Source organism: Dama dama, chromosome 28 (assembly GCF_033118175.1).
Source record: "Dama dama isolate Ldn47 chromosome 28, ASM3311817v1, whole genome shotgun sequence".
Classification (NCBI taxonomy): Eukaryota; Metazoa; Chordata; class Mammalia; order Artiodactyla; family Cervidae; genus Dama; species Dama dama.
The window spans coordinates 11944984-11967760 of record NC_083708.1 but is presented as its reverse complement, the minus strand read 5'-3'; the positions used below and the strand labels follow the sequence as shown (position 1 = coordinate 11967760).

General features: G+C 37.5%; 1 protein-coding gene across 1 annotated transcript in view; it reads right to left on the bottom strand.

The window, feature by feature from the left end:
• Nucleotides 1-22777, bottom strand: part of RIMS1 (regulating synaptic membrane exocytosis 1) — a 580103-nt gene that overhangs the window by 112629 nt on the left and 444697 nt on the right. Inside the window, exons 24-26 of the mRNA XM_061131514.1 lie at nt 21412-21483; nt 12358-12540; nt 11170-11282 (exon numbers count right to left, since the gene is read on the bottom strand). Of these exons, the coding sequence (XP_060987497.1) occupies nt 11170-11282; nt 12358-12540; nt 21412-21483 (368 nt within the window). The remainder of the gene's footprint in view (nt 1-11169; nt 11283-12357; nt 12541-21411; nt 21484-22777) is intronic.

The following is a 22777-nucleotide window of genomic DNA, read 5'->3' as shown; positions in this document are numbered from 1 at the left end:
AATATTAACTCAACATTGCAATTAAGAAAGTTTAGAACTTTTTTAGAGTTCAAGTTAAAAAATAAAATACTTGTGAAATCATTTCTTCTAAACTCAACGAGAATAACTGATTGGAGCACAAAGAGTGAGATTTACTAGTTTTTTAATGGAAAATATTAGATATTATTGAATATGAAGTCAGATTAAAATAATTACTTATTTTTTCATGCCACATGTTATGCTATGAATTCTTAATCTAGTATTATAGATGATCTTTGGAGAAACTATGAAGAAGCTGCAATCATTTGCTTGGACCTATATGCACTTTTCTAGATCTATCCTTTCATAAGATTATTAAAGAGGCCTATGACTTAAAATAAAGCTAAAGAATCACTAATGTCTTCCCTAACCCATCACTGAAAAATTTCCAATGTATCACCTCTTCCGAAGAGAAATGCAGTTTTCTGGGAAACTTCTTTGACTTGGCAGATGTTCATGACCTGCTTTAAAACACTGTAAATATTATGGCCCTGTGTAATGTGAGATAATTATAATTTAAACATCAAATTTTCATAAATATATTTTAAATATTATTCTTGAATGTACAATTATGTAAATACAAATTTGTTCTGCTCTTCAAATTCCTTAAATCTTTCACATTTCTCCCTATGCATCTAGAAATTGACATGAATTTGCAGTTTCAAACGCTTCTGTTTATAGGCAAAACAGATAATCCATATGATATATTGCTAAACCTACATTTGCAAGTATTCTAGGTGAAATATGAGTGCAAAAGGGAATAGGAATAATGAAAATTTTTAAAATTATTAAATATATTAAAGTAAAATATATTACTTTATATTAAATATTATTAAATATATTAAAGTAAATATATTAAAGTAAATATATTAAAGTAAAAAGGTTACTGATTTTTTTTTTTAATAACAAGATTAGCTAGCATATGTGTGAAAGGTAAAACATGGTAACATTTGTACAGGATAACAACCTTGTCTAAAGGTTGCTACCATACTTTATGAAAAATTAGTGCCTCTGCATCCTTGCTGCTTGGTGATACAAAATGAGTTTGGGGACAGTAAAGCTCTGATCTGGGTCTACTGTGTCTCAGAAAGAGTGATGATAAATGACCACAGTCCTGAAAGCTGTCAGAATTAAACATACGAATGAGATATCTGCAATGCCTCAGTTACTGACATCACCGAGGAAATCCCTGCTCTGAAGCTTTTGTTTTCACAAATCACTCCTGGTGGGCACTCAGATACAATGAACAATGTAACAGGAAATGTGGAGATTGGAAAGTAATAAAAGATGAAAAAAATGAGCTGGCTGAATCTGTAAACTTTGTAAGGTGTACAACACAGCCTGAAGAGAAAGAAAGATGCTTTTCTATTAGAAAATTCGAGACTGCAATACTTATCCCTACACATGGGTTTTTGGACTCAGCGGAACACAAACTGTTAAGATGTAGGAACATTCTCCACACATCTGGAAGCAATGGGGTCAAATGGTAAGAACTCAGGACTCAAAAACACTTGGCAGAGATTAAAACCTCAGACATACCACCATTCATCAGTATGAACTTGATCAGTATTGACATCTCACCTTCACCGTTTTCATTTGCAAAGAAAATGAAAAGTCTAAGGCATCACGTAGAGTAACTTTCTGCTGTTGGAGTCTCTGACTCTGTACCATCTCAATAAAGTGTTGACATTTTTCCGATATTTTTAAAAAATAGGAAGCTAACAACTTTCTCTCTTGCTCAACTAATTTCCAGCATTTTTACTTTTTTGTTTGTTTGTTTGTTTGCCAATTTACCAAAACCATAGAAGTTAAGGGGCAAAAATTACCAGTTATATTTGGTTATTTTTTATCTTTTATTTTTTTTTTTTGCCAGTTAAAAGATAAAGCAGTCTTTTCTTGCCCATCCTTATCTTTGGAGACATACAAGCATAATAAGCAACTTTGATACAATACTCACATACCTACTTTTCTCCCTCCAACATATAGAATATGTGTATCTAAAGAGTAAATATTTAAAATATTTTGACTATACAGCAATGCCCATATTCTGGGTCATTTTCCTAGAATAAAATGCATTTCAATTTGCAAGGGGGGAAATGTGCACTTTCATGATTCTCTTGGATGTTAAGAATTATGCTACAGTAACATAAACAATAAAATAATAGATACCATCTATCCAGGATGAGAAACATAAAACAAGCAAATAACAGGTGCAAAATAAAAAGAACCACATCGCCTTTAAGGACTTGAAAAGAGGCTGTGTTTCGGCATAGAAAATTGAAATGAAATATCAATTTAGAAGAAATAGGTAACTTCCACGTATCATCACTTATTTCTCTTTTCTCTGCAGCCAAAACCCCAAGGCCAACTCTTGTTTTAGCTGATTTTCACTCAACTACCTAAAACAAAGTTCAGAATTTCCAGCTCCATATATCACTTAAAGTGTCAAAATAGCCAAGCCCCAGAGTAACAGTGAAAATATTAATCAGATAGTGGACAGATGAGAAAGTCAAATGAAAAATCTGTCATTTTACCCTGCCCTTTTGTTACCCAGACTTAAGTAGCTTTTTATGTGTATGCCTGTCTTAACAGCGAGCACTGTCCTCCTTACAAGCCACTGCACAGAATGCAATCTTTGTGAAAGTAGTCCATGGACTTAAGGCTTCTCTGGGAACCCAAAGGATCATGCTGTTCATCCCCAGGATCTCTGAACATGTTTATCCATCATTTTTTGTTAATCCAATTACACTGGTGGTAACAGAATCTATCTTGAAAGGTTTGATGTGGCATAACTACTAAATTCAATGTCTCCTTTCTTTTTTGCAAAAAGTGGTGACAAATTTTAAAGTTTGCAAAACCAAATTACAGTATTCAGGGGAAATATACAGCTATAGAGGAGAAAACCCCAAAGGTCTATTCATGGCTAGACATCCACCTTTTATCTTCTCTTGCAGAATCAGGGAGGAAGGGGCAAACCCTTCTCCCTCAAGGGCGCATTTCTGGAAAGCTGACACCTGGTTGATTCAAGCGTTAATACTTCAAAATTTTAAAAGTCTTTAATACTATTATAAAGCATCACATTTGAATCAGCAGAACAGAAAAAAATGGGTCCAAACCAAGAGTTCAGAACTATGGTACATGGATCACTTTCATATATCCCTAAAGTTTAAAAAGAAGGCTAGCATGACAAATATAGTTATAGGTTTGTGACAAAAAGAGAAATGGACCAATTCGATGCTTTTACTAACAGAGGCCTAAATGTTTATGACTAAACATTCATGAATATTCATGGCAAGTGTTCAAGAAAAGGAAAGCCCTAGAAGATTAAAGAACTTGAAATCTTTACACACAGTAACATCAAATGAATCACCTGGGTAATATGCACCTGCTCAAAATGCAGTTAAGAAAAATGTGAACAAAGCTGAAATCCTTTTCTACATAATGACAGTAAAATAATGCTGCCTCTAAAGATTCACAAATAAATTAGTTTACTTATATTGGCAAAAGCCAAGTGACATGATTTTTCTCCTATAATGTGTTTCAAAAGCGCAACTCCATAAACAATAAATAATGTAACATAACATCATTAAAATGATGTTTTTCACTTTTAATCTGAATTACATTTAATTCAGATTAATGCTAATAGTTCCATAAAGATTATAGTTTGAGTGCTTAGCATTCAAACTACTCTTGTCAACACTTCAAAAAGAAGATACAGATAATTTATTGGAGCATTTTTCTAACAGAAGTTTAAAAATTCAGTTGACTAGAGATAATCCTTAAATGGCCCTTATGACCTGCTTACAATAATTACTATATATTTTATTAGTTAAACAGGACCACAAAACAGATGCGAGCTCATTCCTTTTCAAATCCTTTAGTTACTTGAACTCTAAATGCACTTCATTCTCTTTATGGGTAAACTACACATTTCTTACGAGAAAGGGAATTCTACTTGTAGAAAAGACAGTATAATGGGTTTTGTTATTATTCCAAATTGCTTCCAAAAGGCAAAAAGTTAATGCACTTTAGAGATCCTATCTTAAAGGCATATAAATTAGAAACTTATTATGATAATAACATTTTTTCTCACCTGAAGCCTTTTAATTTCTGGTTCTGTTTTGATCTTCTTTTATCATTATTTCGATGCCCCCAAACTACATTCATGGGCTCTTTAAAACTGTCCAAGAAATGTAGCAGAGAGGGAAAAATTGGCTTACTTTGAGAATGAATGATTTAAAATACGCCTATAAAACAGTCTGTGAATCCTAGAAAGATAGGGTACCTCAGCTTCCAACATACAAACAGGAGGTGCGAAAGAGGTAAGCAAGCTGGTGTGAACATTTCTATTTCCTCAGTTAATGTTTCAAGGTGAGACGGTGCCATCTTAGTCCAAATACAGTGGTTTCCTTTTCTCGGGGTGCAGGGTTCACTTGAAGAACAGGCCAGGGACTGCAAGGTCTGGCTGAGTGACATAAAACTGGGTCACCGGGGGTGGCAGGGCCCCGGAGTGGCCTCCCCCATGGGAGGGGGAGGTGACCACAACCCGAGGAGTGGCCGGGATGCGGGCTGTGGCTTCACGGGCCAGGCAGCAGCTCTGGGCTTCCGGGCACCCTCTGCCCTCTTTCTATAAGAGGAATCACTACACCTTCCTTGGCTTGTCCCGGGTCATTGCCCTGATTATGTGGTGTCACACCACAGCGGGAGCTTGGTCAGTACTGAATGTGGGAGAGGCAGTCAAGCAAAGTGGTCGAGCACAAGGGCGCCTGAGTGAGGCTCCAGCCCAGATTCCTGTCCGAGCACTTCCCAAATGAGCAGCTGACCTGGGGCCGGGCTCTGCATCCCTCTACGCTGTAGTTCCCTCGGTTGATAAATGAGGATATGAAACGTTATGTCTCAGGTGGGGCAGGAATACAATGAGATGAAGAGATGACCCTGTTAGTCAAGACACTGACCTACAGGAAGTGCCCTATAACCTCTAACTCATATTAAAAATGTTCAGTATGTTACACCTCTCTGGATGTGTTTTACAAAGTATGCTTGAAAATTATATACTGGTCCCCTACGTCCCCTTTGGGTAGGGTGACCAACCGCCCCATCCTGCCCAGAGTTTTCCTGGTTTTAGCCCTGAGTATCTTGCATCTTGTGAAACCTCATAAATCCTGGACAAACTGGGAACATCTTACAAATTTGTCTGCAATTCATCAAAAACCACATCTCACTAGGGGTCCTGTAAGCCTGTGCTGTTACCTCTTGTAGTTAAGCCAGTCTGGACCACTCAGGGAAAACTCAGGATAACCTAATTCTAAATTCTAAATACAGTCGACCTCAGAAAGGTCAGCTCACAGCAGCAGGTTTCTACGCAAAACAAAACGTCTTCTTTCCTATGGGGCAGGTGAACCTACAATCTGACTCAACAGAAATTTCTTGGATTTGCTTATATCTTTTCTCATGCTTTTCATGGCTAAGCTGTGGCTCCCGTAAATCCCAGGAAAGAAATGCAGCACCCTGGACTGCTCTCTGCCTTCCTGGCTGCATTTGGAAGTAAGTCTCTTTGATTGTTTTCAGTCACATGGTACATCCCATGAAGCTTATCTACATCCTATGTCCCAGGAAGACTTGGCAGAATGATGACACACCTCAGTTAGGACAAAAACGACCTTGTTAAAATGTAACAACCTGACATGCTCTGTAGTGAGGTTGTAAAGGTACATAATTCACACATTTGAAGTTGTACAACCCATGGATTCTGCATTGTCTCGATTAGCAAATTAAAGCTTTGGCTAGTAATAATATAGGAGGAAGAGCTCTCCAAATGAACAACTATTATACTTATTTTCGGCTAAACAAATGAGGTCATTGACCCATCTCCAACATAACATTTCTTCACATACTAAAATTTATCTTGCAAGTCTAAATAAATTCTTCTGAATGTAAGTACAGATGCATTGGCTATTTTTGTACTACTGAACCTAAATTTGTGTTTCTGATACCTGAATTAAAAATGCAAGATGGCCAGAAATCTATGAAAAATCTAGGGACCAAAGCCTAGGATCTCATAACATTTTGATCTGAACATTTTATTTTTATTAATATCTATTCATTGCCTAGTATTTCAGACACTTTGCCAGAATATGTATTATGTGCCAGAATATAAATAAATTTTCATAAACTAAAACTAATAGAAGTACTTGAATATTACCTCCCATTTTCAATCTATGACATTGAGAGACATAACACATACTTCACTGTATTCAAAGTTAGGAATATAAACTTGGGATTTGTGCCTATTAAAATAGAATGCAATCAAGTATAGAGGAAGGAGGTCCGAAGCAGGAGATGGGCTTGTCATCTATGTCACATCACCAGGGTGGATGGGTAAATCTCTGAACCTCTTTCAATCTGAGATTCATCTTTCGTAAAAGGATGATGGTCCTCTCAGGACTAACTTTTAGAGTTACTGGGAACAATAAATTAATTACATCATCAAGCTACAAATAGTGAGCAAAGGTACTTTTGTTAAATTATATAATCTTTTAGCATTGTTAATATTATTTCTTTAAGCTGAAATCTCATATTCAAATATCTAATTATCAAGCCAATAGTCATACCTAACAAGGTGGCACATGAGAGTGGGTTGACGTCTGCATCTACATGAGATTCAAGTACAAAGACGAAACATCACATGTGATCCGAAGGGCCAGGGCAGGTCAGCAAGGTGCCAACACAGCCGGGTAAACAGTTTCCCTCCAGTGTCCCTCAAGAAGGAAGAACTGATGGGTGTTCTAACCTTCCTGGGGCCAAGAGGAGCAGAATTCTGGCAGCTACTTTCCAATGCATGACTGCAGAGGGCCAAATATTCCATAAGGTTACTGCTGTTTAGAAGGAAAACCTAGGGATTTTCTACTCCTTTGCACCACAGACAGTAAGCATTAAACCCTGTATCTATGAGTGCAAGGGAATGCAAAAAACATAAAATAAATATGCTATTCTTTTCCAAACGGAATTGTTTTCTATTTGTCAGTGTTGAAAATAAATTTTGAAGCAAAAACACTCAATTTTAATCCTCTCTTCTTTGATGTGAACTGCTCACAATACAAAAAATTGACACCAAATGCCCTACAAAATCAGTGCAGGCAAAAAGCTATCTGTTAAATAATGTAGCTCATTATTTAAAAAAATGCAGTTACATAACTCACATACTATGAGAGAAAAGAAACAATATTCAATTGTTAAAAAGTTATGTTAATATTTACCTTTTGTGGATGAGTTATATTTTTCTTGTTCTTCAATGAATTAAATGCACATAATGATGGAAATAAAAGAAAGAAATCAGCAAATTTATAGTTAGACATGGAAATGTGAATCAACACAATGGCATGAATAATAAAAATATGTAACATATAATGTGATATGACAAACTTTAATGACAAACCATGAAGAAGTCTCAAACATGGCACTAAAACCAATCAAAGAAAGAATGAATGCAACAATTTAAAGATTTTAAATAAAAGCATAAACATTGGGAAATTAATATATTTAGAATTTGAAAAAGTATATTTTCTTGCCTTTGAAGAATTGCACAATATTTCAGCACCCGCTTTACTAAGATAGTTCAATCTTAATATATGATAACATTTTATTATAAATGTACTTAAAAGCATATTTAATATTCAAAATTAACATTTTAATTTCAAAAATGATAGCCTTTCAGATAATTTAAAATTTTATATAATAAGTGAAAACATAAATTCCATTTTTTGGTAGGTAGTAGGCATTTTCTTTTCACTGTGGAAAGTATTCTAGAACATTTTCCACCTGGGAAAAAATATATCCTACTTCAAGTGATCCTTTTCTCCTTCTCAAATTAATTATATTAAACCATCTCAAAGTGAAATGTTCTGTGGAGATTATATTTCTCACACATTTCTTACGAATTTATCTACCTCCTTGTTGGAACATCATTTACTGGGAAACAATGGCCCATCTAGGTATTTTGAAGGGGCGTGCCATTAATGTTAGGTAGCAGAATACCAGAACAACAACAACAGCAAAATAATTGGCACACTGTGTCAGTTTATGAATGATCTTTAAATATGTTTTCTTAAAAAAATACCTATGCTGCACACACACATACAAAATCACTTGGTTGGCTTCAGAAAACCATCCATTTTAACACAACTGATCATCTTGCTTTCCGTCTCACACTACCTTAGGGTTACACTAATAGGGAATACAACATTGGGAACATACCCAGAGGAGTTTCCTGAAAGCCTCTGCTCTCAATTATCACATACCTTTGGAGTTACCTAAATGTTAAGGCTACTTTTTTAGCTACTTTATCTCAAAATCTGTATCATAACCACACCTATGCTTCCTCCCTAACTGTAACATAATCAGATTCCATGTAGAAAATAGGCTAGCATTCCTAATTTTTAAAAGAAATTTTAAAATACATTTTTAGAAGTTTAAGTAAATGTGTTTTTTCACATGATGTTAGACTTTAAAAAATATATATACATATATATATATTGCTTTCACTATACAAAGAGAGAATTGTTGAACTGAATTACAATGAGGAAAATAAGCATCCAAACAATCTGGATCCTAAACACAATAATGCAGATAATTATATCCAGAAATTATGCATGAATAAAATTATAAGTTCATCAAGAAGTTATAACACTATTCAGGAATCTACATCATTTGAAATATTCACTCTTACCAACCAATTGTCAACTCAGTTTTTTTAATAAAATACAATTATCCTTTGTTAAAAATTTTTTTAAAAAGTAAAAATAAACATAAAATGAGACTGGAAAGAAGGAGTCAAATGTGGGAGGGCCTTCATTGGTTGTAAATAAACTGCGTTTGGCATTAGTCTTCACAGAATACAGAAGTAAATTTTAACATATAATATTAAAGGAAAAAATGACATGATTATATAGCCTTAAGAACATCAATGAACTCCATCTTTAGTAAAATAAGCTAAATTCTATTGAGCCCATGAATAAAATTAGACGTTGATTTTTAAAAACATATTCTAGGAAATACAAAGATGTCATGTGAACTGTTCAGTTTGAAATAGATCCAAAATAAGATGAAGGTGGGCAGTATCATCATTTACCAATGTCCCGAAGCACAGAGTAACAACATACGGTAAATCAGATCCATTTTAATTATAGAATACACAGATAAAATAGTACATGCTTGTTGTTGTATTTTTAAACGGTTGTATCTATATGACTCTTAAGATGATAAGCTTTAGGAACCTCAAATAGCAAGTGACTAGGAATGTATTTGTGATATTAACTATCAAAATAACTCCACCAATTTCATCCTCAGTCATTCCTTTCTTCCCACCTCAATTCAATCCTTACAAATTGGTGATTTCTCTGAAAGACAACTGTGAATACGAATATCATAAAGCAGTAATATTGATTGATATTAACAACCAAACAAGAGTTTAAAAAAAACACAAAGTCTAGCACACATTCCATCTGGTTTTGTAGAAGCAAGTCTTATTTCTATAGATTAATAAAACTATAATCTCACTATATGAGAGTTATATTCAATACCCTCATATGCTTTTGAATCTTAAGTGTTTTAGCAACTGGAGGAAATGCAAAGAATTTTAGGAACACATGATTTTTGGATATCAATCTTTAGCACACTATGGCCAGTAGTGAGTTTGCAGCTGAACACTAGTACCTTTAGTTCTTTTGGTTGTGCAACAGGAGTCCGTGACTGAATAATTTAAACAAACACCACATTTTTTAAGATAAATTTTGAGACAATTTCATTTAGACTATTGCTAATTGTAGCCTTAATAATATTACATTAATTATGTATGTTATCTTCTCAAAATGTTCCCAAATAAGAGAAAGTTTGTTAAAGACATGAATTGAGAATTCCCATGAATTAATTGCTATTTTAGAAAAGAAAGTCAGAGTTTCACATAGCCTTTTATTTTTCTGATTAGCTAAATGAATAACCTTATAATGACCCTGAATATTAAAGCATGGCATATCAACAGGACGCATGATTTTTAAAAAAGAATACAAATTCAGAGTTTATTGTAGCAACATTTTTCTGTCAATAAGATGACACTTCTTAAAATCTACACTAATTTTCTTATAACCAAGTACTCTGTGTACAAAGTCTGTCATATCAGTCTTTGCAAAAGCGTATTTATCTTCTTTGACCACTAATATTTCAACGATACATTCAGTAAAGTGCTTTGAGGGGGTAGAACACATATTCAGCAATATAGAAGGAAATATACAAGTTTTACATCAGCAACAACCAACACTGTTGAAAAAAATATTCAAAATGTTAACCTTTCAGTTGTTTCACAGGGATGAAGATTTTTAACAGACATTTTAAATATAAGTTGACTGTATTCACATTACAACCCCAAATTAAACATTATTTCACTAAATTGTTTAAAAATTTATGATAACATTTACTGATAACATATCATTTCACTTACTGAGAAATGGGAAGGCACTTTGAGTCACATGAAGAAATCTGACTCTTTCAACTGAGTTTAACTCTCGGCCAGGTAGCTTAGTGAATTTAATTTCCAGGAAAATATATCCCCCACTCCCACCCCCTCTCTATCTAGAAGATAAAAACAATGGGTATATGCTTAAAATAAGGGAAATTTAAGTGATGTTAACTGTTTAAAGACACTAAAATGTGTTTTCTAAGTCAGTTTTTAATCATCAGACATACGAAAAATACGAGATATTGCAAGTAAGTTCAAATAAAAAAACACTAGCCAAGCCTTCAATATAAATTTCATTTAAAAATATTTTTAAAATAAGGTTAAATAAGTCTTCTTTTAACACCAAAAATACCGTATTGTACTGAGGTCTTTAAAGTTTTATTTTTTGCCTTGGTACCGTTGGAGGAAGTATCTCTTAAGGGCTAGTTTTTTCCTTTTAACTGACCATCTAAAATTCATTCATTCACTCACTTAGCAGAAACAGCACAGAGGCACCAATTGTTATACCCAGGTGCTGGGTAACTTGAGTTCTTAGGATTCATCAGACTACATGCAACCAGAATATGATTCTGTTAACAGAAGGCATATATAAAGAGGGGGTTCTCGAAGCCAGGCTTTGGGCCGGCTCCCTCTGTGGATACCTTGTTCTATGCTGCCGCTTCGCACGGGCACCTGCGGGAGCTGCCTGCCCCGGCGGCTGCTGAAGGCGGCGTCCGCGGGCGGGGACCGGGTGGGGCTCGCCTGCCGGTGGGTCCTGCGGGGGAGACAGACAGGGGCAAATCACACGATGAAACCCCGGAGGGCCTGACCAAAATCCCTGACTTCTTCCTGCTACTATTAAAAGAGACGTCAAGCCCCTACGTGGGCCTTTGGAAGTAAAATCAAATTCTCTTACATGATGTGCATAAAATGACTATGACCAAAAAAGGGGCCAAAAGTGGAAGGGTTCCGCCACAGACAGTGCTGCAGAATGAATTCCTGAACAGGGCAGAACTGAACACTCTTCTTTTCATAAACTGTGCATGAAGCTGTGACTCGCTGTTCAGGTGTCCATTTTCGGTAGTGCTGGAGGGAATGTATCTACTCACAGCCTCTGAATCTTAACAACGTGCGTCAATTATTTAAGATAGGCTGCTAGACTTCTACAATTAAATCCATGTAAGTGACGAGAGTAGTTATAGACTTTTATAAGCTACCATTCACTTGCAATTTATTTTTAAATAGGAAACGTCTGAAAAGATATGCATAAAAAGAACCTTGGGCACATGGTATGAAATATACTGGGGAACAGATCAAAATTACAGATAGAAATTTAAGAAGCGTGCAGATATATTACTATTGTACTGGAGTAAGCTGACCTCTATCTACTATTATTCAAACTTTTTTTTTTTTTTTTTATATATATACTTAACAACTTTAAAGCACTCTCAGAATTTTGTGAACAAAGATGAAAGACTGTTTTGTTTTTTTTTTTTCTTTTCTGATTCTTCTTATACATTTTAAAGCAAATATACATTTAATTCCAGGCAATTTCTTATAAAGAACTTCACATAATTAAAAAAAAAAAAAGTATATATGAATATGCCACAAACAGATGGAAGGACGGAACACAGGCAAGTTTAGTTTTCAGTGATGGCTGGCCGGCAGGAAGTATAGAAGAGAAGGTCACCAGCACAGTGAAGGCAGATGCAGGCGAGGGTGGATGCGGGGGGGTTTAAGTGTCACAAAGAAAGGATCAAGAGCTATGGTGCCGTAATGAGTGCGAGTGTCGAGAGCTCAGGAAGGCACAACACCACAGCGACACCTGGAGGCAGACACTGAACAGCGACCTTGTCAGGAGCGGAGAAGGTGGCGCGGACCCTCCGGGGGCAAGGTGGTGCATAGAGCACAGTGTTCTGACACTAGGGTGCTCGCTCGAGCGGGAGCGAGCGGGATGTTTCCCCCTAAGGACTGGCTGATCAGTCGCTCTCGCGGCTGCGTATCCCCTTCTAGAAAGACATGGTGGGAGAACCCTAAAACATTAGGGTCAGAAAAGATCTTCAGTCAGCAGGTCACATCCACTTTGATACCAGCACATCTGTCCAAGGAAAACCTGGTTACTCGTACAAGACAGTGATTTGTAAAACCCAGGAGCAAACCCATCCCAATGTTACCGAACGGGACTTCACATCAAACGGACGCGTTATCCCGAATGTGCACGCCCAGTGGTCCTGAGAGAACCCACCTGGGTTCCCCCAGGATGACAAGCCTTCAGGGCCCACAGGGCCGAGACTTTGGACTCTTGTGTCTTACTGAGCTGATCTCTGGTGCCTGGAACACAGGAGCACAGACACCAAGAGCTCAGTAAAGAGAGCGGGACTGCAGAGCGAGCACCGTCAGGACAGTGAACCCGGGGACACTTGAAGCACTTGCCTTCAAGAAGGAGCAATGCACTCTGCACATTCATAATGTTCATAATTGGACTCTGCAATAGGAAGTTCCTACCAAACAGCAAAGGGAAGCTGTCTTCTGAGGTTAATTTAAATAGATCAACAAATTAAAATGATATACGGTGGAGAATGCTTTTTGAGCTGACTAAATGCAAGTGGCTGATATATGGATAAAAACACATCCTCTAATACATAAAGGTATTGGAAAGGATATTTGTCCATATATTGACAGCTGTTTTAATATAGTGTTCAAAATTATTATGAAGCCAATTTATAAATTAAGGATTAAGAATTAAAAACTGATGTTTACATGTGAATATATCTATGTACATAATATATATATGCTTGTTTAAAACATACACATTTTTGCTTTATCATTTTTTGTATTTTCAATAAAGTGCACATTTAATATACCTAATCTGTATTATTTTTCATAGTCACAGAAGCCAAGAAATAACACTTCATCCTTTCGAAAACAATGCTGTAATAGTCAATTAAGTAATTTAAAGTAGTGAGTCAAAAATCCATACTTATCACTATAGGAAGTAGTGATACATTAATTACCAAGTGCTTTATTCAACTTTTCTTTGGATTGACAATTTTTCTCTTAATTAGAATGTCTTTTGCAGCTGCAGTTATATAGATTCAGGGTATATCCTCTATTTTCAAACAATAAAATGGGAAAATGTCGGATTTTAGAGCATAAAAAGGTACAGCTTAGGTATCTAATGTTCATTTAACCTTTTTGAGCTCTGGATTAATGCTGCATCAGACCCTAAGGCATATCCAGAAACCTGGACGGTCATTTTGATTGCTGAATTAATGGAAGAAAGCTGGCATCATGTATCAAAACTGTTCATTCATTCTGGATTGACTTCTCACATGAACTCCATTCTACATAATTAACTTACATGGGAAGGATCAAGGTATGATCACGTCCTTTCCAATGATATAAATAATGAGTTTTTATCTCTTATTCTTTAAAAGCGATTATCATGAGAATAAATTTCAACACTCCCTTGTAGAAAATACACTCTAATGTGGTTTGAAAGTTTAAAAATATAGTTTTTACCCTAGTCCAGACAAATTTCACAGATCTTGCAATTTCACTAAAATCTTGCTTAATTTCTTAATGCAATTCATAAACTAAAAGAACTTCCTAAACGCAACCTGAAATGTGAATAAATTAGACGACTCTATATGGCCCCAAAGTAAATGACAAAAATATAAAAAGCACAGTTCGCTGGTGATCCAGTGGTGAAGGCTTTGCATTTCCACTGAATGGGGCATGGTTTCAATTCCTGGTTGGGGAACTAAGAGCTCCCATGCCTTGAGACATAGTCAAATATCTGTCTATCTATCTATCTATCTAATTTGCCACTTATTTTGTATAAATATAAAAAAGCAATTTCAGGGGCAAATAAGTGCAAATTCATTTCTCGATGAATGTTACACAGATCCTCCCAAGCCATGAGCTTTCAGGGCCTAAGAATAGTGTGCCCTGTTGGGGATTAATTACTTAGCGCCAGGGCTGTTTTTCCTTTGAAACCAATCACAAGTCCCTCAGGAACAAAACAGCTTCTGCTACCCACCAATCTATAACTAGTATGGAAGCGCAGACTCTGAGGAGGTGTGGAAACCCTTCCACCTGAGGATAAAGGAGGCTGGATCACAGGAGGGGGGCAAAGGGGAGTGAGGAGGCAAGGGCTGGAGAGAGATGAGCCAGGCTTTGGAGAAAGAGATGGCAGAGCCAAGGAGCGTTTGTTTCAGAGGAGAGGAAGGAGGGTGAATCAGGAAATTCTGAGGTCCAGGAGTGAGATGGGAGGAAATCCAGACTTTTCCATGAAATGGGACGTGCTGAGAATGTAAAGGTATCCAAGGGAAAGAGACCAGCAAGGAGCAGGACAGAGGATGGACAGGGAGTGAATGATGGAGAAGGAGGGTGATGGGAGAAGTGTTCCTCAGCGGGCATCCACATGGTGCCATCTGCATACACCAGGCTCTAGCGTGTCTGTGTGTGTTCAGATGTGTGTGCACATGCATGTGGTGTGGTGTACATATCACATACATACACGTGTGCCTTTTTTGCATTCTCACAACAGCTCTTTAAAGTATTATCATTCCTATGTTATAGATGGGAAAACGGGGGCTAATAGTGTGAACTGCACAAAGACAAATAACTAGCTTGATACAGGCAGGACCCACGGAGTATATGAAGTGCCAACACTGATCTCTTTTCTGCCTTTGAGACAGGACTAGCTTCTACTATCATGAGATGAAACATGGTAACATCACATCCCTAGATGTATTGTTCATCTTGCAAAACAAAACATAAATGCATGTCCAGTAACAAATTGTTTGACAAGATTTAATAGAATCGTATTTTGAGAGTTTATAGGAACAAAATATATGGAAAATAGTATATAATGAATATCAACTCTGCTTCATATGTCTACACATAACATACTTTTGAAATAAAAATAGTGAGGCTTCTAGAAGAAAATATAAATCCAACCTAACTACAACTCCAGTTCACTGTCTCCAAACGAGTTTCTAAATATTTACTGCTGAGTTCAACCCATGCCTACTGTCTTCACCTAAGACTAGTGTTCTTGAAGTGAAGTTAACATTTCCCCACCACAATTTTAGCTTGTTAGACATTTCTGTTGCTGCAAGGAGACTTGCAGGAAATTGCTTCTGTTGCTGCTTAAAAATAGAGTCCTTTTTAAAAAATTACTTGCTAAAGGATAGACATGCATGTGGTACTTAAGGTCACCATGGTTCCTCCCGTGGTGGCTGTGACATTTTTAAGGAGCACCAACACAACAGAAAATGAATGCGTAAGCAATTCTAAGTATCAACCCTGGCCAAGCATCCCCCAGTCAGGATTCAGAAAGCAGGTTCCACAAGAGGAAAAGTCCCCAGAGCAGGACGTGCAGCAGTGCTGACAGTCCGCAGAGCTCAGTGCACATGAGGGTGAAAAGATACACATTTATTTACTAAGGAGCTTCCTCAGAGGTTCTGAAGCTCTGCTTCAATGGTTAGGCATGTAAGTCAGAAATCAGTCCTGCCTTTCTTCTATCTAGAAACGGTTATCACAACTTTCAAAACATTTTCTTGCATGGTTATTCCTGAAAAGGTCACGTTTTTGAGGCCAACAAAGGGCCTTAAAAGTTATGATTGCCACACAGCAAATTCTGCCTGAGACCAAGATGGGTCTGTGTGCTGGGGCTCCTCTGGGGAGCTATCAATTCCTGAGGCCAAGAATCAGCGTCCAGAGCATTCACACTGTGGCCTCATCCACCTGTAGCTGAACAATTGAGAAGGTATCTTCAAAAGAAATGAGCACTAACGTAAACCTAGAAAATCCAGGCCAATTCTTCCATTGTAATAAGCTATTCATCAATTCCCTTGAAAGCTAAGCATGTGACTATTTACACTCTAATAAAAATCAATGAAGAGCTTTAATTATAAGCAAACAAATTCAAATACCTAACAGGCCTGAGTTTTCTACATGAAGACCTACAAGCAGAGTAAGTAAAGGAAAGAGCAATATGAATATGGCTCTTAAGCAAACATTTGAGACTGGGGGGAATAGAATCCCTTCTGGGGGGATTCTTCCCCCCTCTTCTGGGGGGAAGATTTGTGATTATCCACACACATGTGATGGCTCAGACTGTAAAGAATCTGCCTGCAATGCAGGATACCCAGGTTCGATTCCTGGGTTGGGAAGATCCCCTAGAGAAAGAAATGGCAACCCACTCCAGTATTCTTGCCTGGAGAATTACATGGACAGAGGAGCCGGGTGGGCTACAGTCTGTGGGGTTGCAAACAGTCAGACACGACTGAGCAACTAACAGCAACACACGTGTTCAGTGTTGCCAGGGATGACGCTCAAATACCCCTCATCTGGAGGGAAACACGTTCAGTTATCTCTAGAATCATCTAACATTCTGTAAAACCGTATCTTATTGTCAGAAAAACCTTGTTCATTGATTCTGGAAAACGGCACATGGCAGACATTTAACTAGTAATTGTTAAATGAACTCAAGAGGCCTCAGTGGAATATAAAGAATATGAAACTCTGAGGAAAGTTTTCAATCTTGTGAAAATAAGTGGGAGGAGCGTAAGTAATTTACATTCTGGTAAAGAGACTGTATTATAATTAGATGTATTGAGAGTAAAGACAATGCAAACAGTTACACAATCAGTATTTTCATTACATTCTTCTCATCTATCATCTAGCTAGCTAGCTAGCCACATATCTATTTCTCTATCCATCAATGTACATATGTATCTATTTCTCTGTCTGTCCACCTATGTATGAATGTGTGCTTGTATGCATGTATGTATGTATGTATGTATGTATGTTGTTCAGTCCCTAAGTTGTGTCCAACTCTTCGTGACCCTACAGACTGCAGCACGCCAGGCTTCCCTGTCCCTCACTGTCTTCCTGAGTTTGCTCAAATTCATCATGTTCATTGTGTCAGTGATGCCATTCAATCATCTCACCCTCTGTGGCCCCCTTCTACTCCTGCCCTCACTATTTCCTAGCATCAGGGTCTTTCCCAATGAGCAAGCCAGTTATTCTCATCAGGTGGCCAAAGCATTGACAGACAAAGTTTTGAGCGAAAAACACGCTCACTTTTTCAGGAAATCTTGGTTTCCACTAGGCCATCCTGACAAACTAGGAATTCTGTCATGGAAAACAGTCCCTTCTGAATTATCCTGACGTACTCACTCACTGCTGCTGTGCTCCATGTACATTGTGAGTTTGAAATTTCAACTTTGCCTACTGAAGGTATCTTCTAGAGTTTTCTGGGAGGAGAAAAAGAGGAACATTCACTTTAAATTGTATAAAGTGAGCTTCATCATCAGTCCTTCCAATGAATATTCAGGGTTGATTTCCTTTAGGATTGACTTGCTTGAACTCCTGGCAGTCCAAGGGACTCTCAAGAGTATTTTCTAGCACCACAATTCAAAAGCATCAATTCTTCAGCACTCAGCCTTCTCTGTGGTTAAACTCTAACATCCATATACGAACCTTGTCAGCAAAGTGATATCTCTGCTTTTCAATACACTGTCTAGATCTGTCATAGTTTTTCTTACAAAGAGCAAGCGTCTTTTAGTTTCATGGAAGCAGTCACCATCCACAGTGATTTTGGAGCCCTAGAAAATAAAATCTATCACTGTTTCCACTGTTTCCCCATCTATTTGCCATGAAGTGATGGGACCAGATGCCATGATCTTAGTTTCTTGAATGTTTAGTTTTAAGCCAGCTTTTTCACTCTCCTCTTTCACTATCATCAAGAGGCTCTTTTATTCTTCCTCATTTTCTGCTGCTAAAGCAGTATCATCAGCATATTTGTGGTTGTTGATATTTCTCCCAGAAATCTTGATTCCAGTTTGTGATTCATCCATCCCTGCATTTTACATGATGTACTCTGCATATAAGTTAAATAAGCAGGGTGATTACAGCCTTGATGTACTCCTTTCCCAATCTGGAACCAGTCTGTTGTTCCATGTTTGGTCCTAACTGTTGCTTCTTTATCTGCATACTGGTTTCTCTGGAGGCAGGTACGGTGGGTGGTCTGGTATGCCCATCTCTTTAAGAATTTTCCACAGATTGTTGTGATCAAGAGAGTTAAAGACTTCAGCGTAGTCAATGAAACAGAAATAGACTTTTTTTTTGGGGGGGGGGGATTCCCTTGCTTTTTCTATGATACATTGGATGTTGGCAATTTGATCTCTGGTTCCTCTGCCATTTCTAAATCCAGCTCATACATCTGGAAGTTCTCAGTTCACGTACTCCCGAAGCCTAGCTTGAAGGATTTTGAGTATTACCTTGCTAGCATGTGAAATGACTGCAACTGTATGGTAGTTTGTACATTATTTGACACTGCCTTTCTTTGGATTTGGAAAGAAAACTGACCTTCTCCAGTCCTATGGCCACTGCTGAGCTTTCCAAATTTGCTGGCATATTGAGTGCAGCACTTTAAGAGCATCATCTTTTAGGATTTTAAATAGGTCAGCTGGAATTCTATCACATCTGCTAACTTTGTTCATGGTAATTCTTCCTCCAGCTCACTTGACTTCACACTCAAAGACATCTGGCTCTAGGTGAGTGACCACACCTTTGTGGTTATCTGGGTCATTAAGACCTTGTTTGTATAGTTTCTCTGTGTATTCCTGCCAACTCTTCTTAATCTCTTCTGCTTCTGTTAGGTCCCTGCCATTTCAGTCCTTTATTGTGCCCATCTTTGCATGAAATATTCCCTTAGTATCTGCAATATTGTTGAAGTGATCTCTAGTCTTTCCCACTCTACTGTTTTCTTCATTTTTTTCTTTTTGCATTGTTCACTTAAGAAGGCTTCCTTTTCTCTCCTTGCTATTCTCTTCAACTTTGCATTCAGTTGGGTATATCTTTCCCTTTCTCCTTTGCCTTTTTTTTCTCTTCTTTTCTCAGATGTTTGTATGGCCTCCTCAGACAACCATCATGCCTTTTTCCATTTCTTTTTCTTTGGCGTGGTTTTGGTCATCGCCTCCTGTACAATGTTACAAACCTCTGTCCATAATTCTTCAGGCACTCTTTCTGACATTATCTGCTTATTTATCTGTTCATCTATATATCTATTTCTCTGTCCATCTATTTTTTTATGTATGTACGTTATCTATCGTGGGCTTGCCCTGGTGGCTTACTTGTAAAGAATTCGCCTGCAATGCAGGAGATGACAGTTCAATTTCTGGATTGAGAAGATCCCCTGGAGAAGAAAATGCAACCCACTCCAGTATTCTTGCCTCAGAAATCCCAGGGACAGAGAAGTCTGGCCAGCTACCGTCCACAAGATCAGAAAGAATCAGACACAAGTTAGCAGCTAAACCACCACTATCACCACTATTGGCCTATTTTATCTACCTGTCCATCTATGTAAGTATGTATGTATGTATGTATGTATTTCTATCTCTATAAGATGGGTATGTATCTATTTAATCAATGTCTCTGCAAAACTGAATTTCTACTCAGCACTTTTTTTTGGTTCCTGGGATCCTTGTTCCATTGTAAGTTAAGTTGCCTAAATAGTCCATATCTCCATAGGTCATGAGCCAGAAGCCAATTCAATCTCCTGTTCACCCACAATGCCTGATGTGACTAATACCTACTCATTTTTCTAACCTGACCTAAGAGGTATTATCCTCTGGAAAGCTTTCCTTTCTTTGTTGCTCGCTGTTCTGTTCCTTGAACTGGACACACAGCTTGGCACATATTTGTTGACTGCATGGACCACTGAACTGCAGTTTCCCTGTCCGCCAAGTTTCCTTCTTATGACAGCCTCGCGGGTATTTCCCATCTAGCCCTGAGTCTTTCAACCCACTTTCCAAAGTGGTGTTCATGTGGTCTACAACTTTGGGACTCAGACCAATCATGTGGAAGGAACTGCCGTGGCTCAAGGAGTAGTAAGGTAGAAGTTAAAATTCTATACCACAGCGTGTGAGAATTTATAGCACATTTATAGCAATCTTTAAGAATTTCTCCCGTTTTGTTTTCAACCTCTCTCCAATCTCCTGAGTCGTCCCCAGTAAGCCTGAGTTCCACAAACTCAAGAGGGTATTTCAGTCCTCAGTGTTATAGCATGCTGTCCCCTTCTCATAGAACACTGTTCCCTTCTCATAGAACTCTTTTTGACACCTACTTTTATGCACCTAGATTAGGTCACCTAACCTCACCTGCAGCCTCTTTTCCTGTGTTCTCACTATGCCTTGCGTCACCTCTACGGCGGCTGTGACACCTGAATGCATGCATCCACTTACATGTATGTCACCCTGCACATTCTCAATACTGATGGGATGAGTGAATATATGTTAATTGGATTTTTGGTGTTTCTTTTTTACAACTATGCAAAATTTCTGTCGGTATCTTAAAATTTTATACAAACTGTAAACAAAATACAAGAAATCACTTAATTTCTACATTAACTTAGCGAGTATCTTAAGTTGTAGTTATGAGTAGACTCAGATTATGCATTTGTAGAACAGATTTTAAAGAAGATGGCATCATTTGGATAAATAACAGACACTCAAAATACTTGCATATTTCAGGTAACATATTTATCGGTAACATTTCAATAATCTCAGAAACAAAATATTAATGTCTTAATATGTATATAGGACTACACTGCATTTAATCATTTTTTAGTGATCAGAATGATCACTAAGAGAAATGCATGAGATTTTTCTTAAGCCCTAAGACTTAGGGCAAGTCCTAAGACTTGCCTTCAAACTATCCATCTCTCATTTTTTGAATGAGGCTATCCCCATGGAGGAGATTTCTCAACAGGAAGGTCTCTCTAAGCATCACAACTGTGTTTAAACAATGATCTTGTAAAACGAGAGAGGAGGTGCCCCAGAACATCTCAGTGGAACAGAAGATGCTGCATAGCACAACATCAAGCCTACCTTTCTGCGTCAGAGGCAGTGCCTTTCCTAGTCTGGTTTTGGATGCTAGATCTTTCAGACTTTCTGGAGTGCCTGTGGAATGAAATGTTAAAGAAACACAAAACATATGATGAATCACGCTACAGTCATCTGGTCATCTTCTACAATGACAAAAGCAATTGACATGGAAAATGGCAACTATTTTACCTAAATGGTTTTGTCAGTCCGTACTTTCTTAAAATAAAACAAAAATGAGAACTGGTGTTGTGTAGAAGACACAATTTCCCACCAGGAGGCACAGAAGCTGAAACCCCGCCAGTGTAGACGAGAAAGTCTACAGTCCGGATGTCAAGGAGACTCCTGCTGGCAACTGAGGTGGAAACAAACTCAATGGTGAAACGCAGTGATGAGAAAGATGATGACAGTCGTGGTTCAGGCACTGAAACACCACACACGGGGGGAGTGCTCGCCACCCTGAAAGTCTCAAACCTGCTGCTACAAAGATGTTTTCCTTTGCTTTTTTCTCCTCCAAAATTATGCTCTAGGGAAATGTGTTTGACATAAAGAACGATATTTAAAAATCAACTATTCAATTTATTTTTAAAATTATCATATACTTTTGTACTTGTGTAGTATTTTAAAAAGCTAATCATCCACCACAAACCAAAGAACTAATAAAGTTAGCAATTGATTCTATATTCTAAAAGTACTTATGTATATTGAACATTTGAAACTTGAAATGCATTTCCCATAGAAAGAATGCTCATGCATAGAACTGACCTCCCCAAGGCAGCTTACATACATCTATTCATCCTAAAATGTCTGGACTACAATATACTTGAAATAAATAAAAAATACTGTGGTCAAGAAGCTCACTTACTAAAAAAAAAAAGAGAGAGAGAGACTTTAAAGGCAATAAAGTTTATCCTGGAGAAGAGAATTCTCCAGTATTCTTGCCTGAAGAATTCCACAGACAGAGGAGCCTGGTCGGGCTACAGTCCACGGGGTTGCAAAGAGTCAGACACGACTGAACGACTCTCACTTCAGATAACTGGCTGCCTACAATTTATTTTTATTTTCTGATATCCTTTCCTTCCAACAATGTTAAGGAGAAAACTGGTTTTTGTTTTTGTTTTTTGAGATGTTATTGGCATATATCATCATACTAGTTTCAGATGTGTGACATAATGACAACCCCAATAAGCCTGGTCTATATCCATCACCACCCAAGTCAGAAATTTTCTTGTGATGGGAACCTTTAAGGTCTAGTCTCTCATCTCTATTCTTTTGATATATTAATCCTCTAAGTGTCCAGCACAGGTCCAGTTACGTCAGGCCCAGGGGTGCAGGAGCACATAGGAGTCCTGAGCACATGCCTGTGATCAAT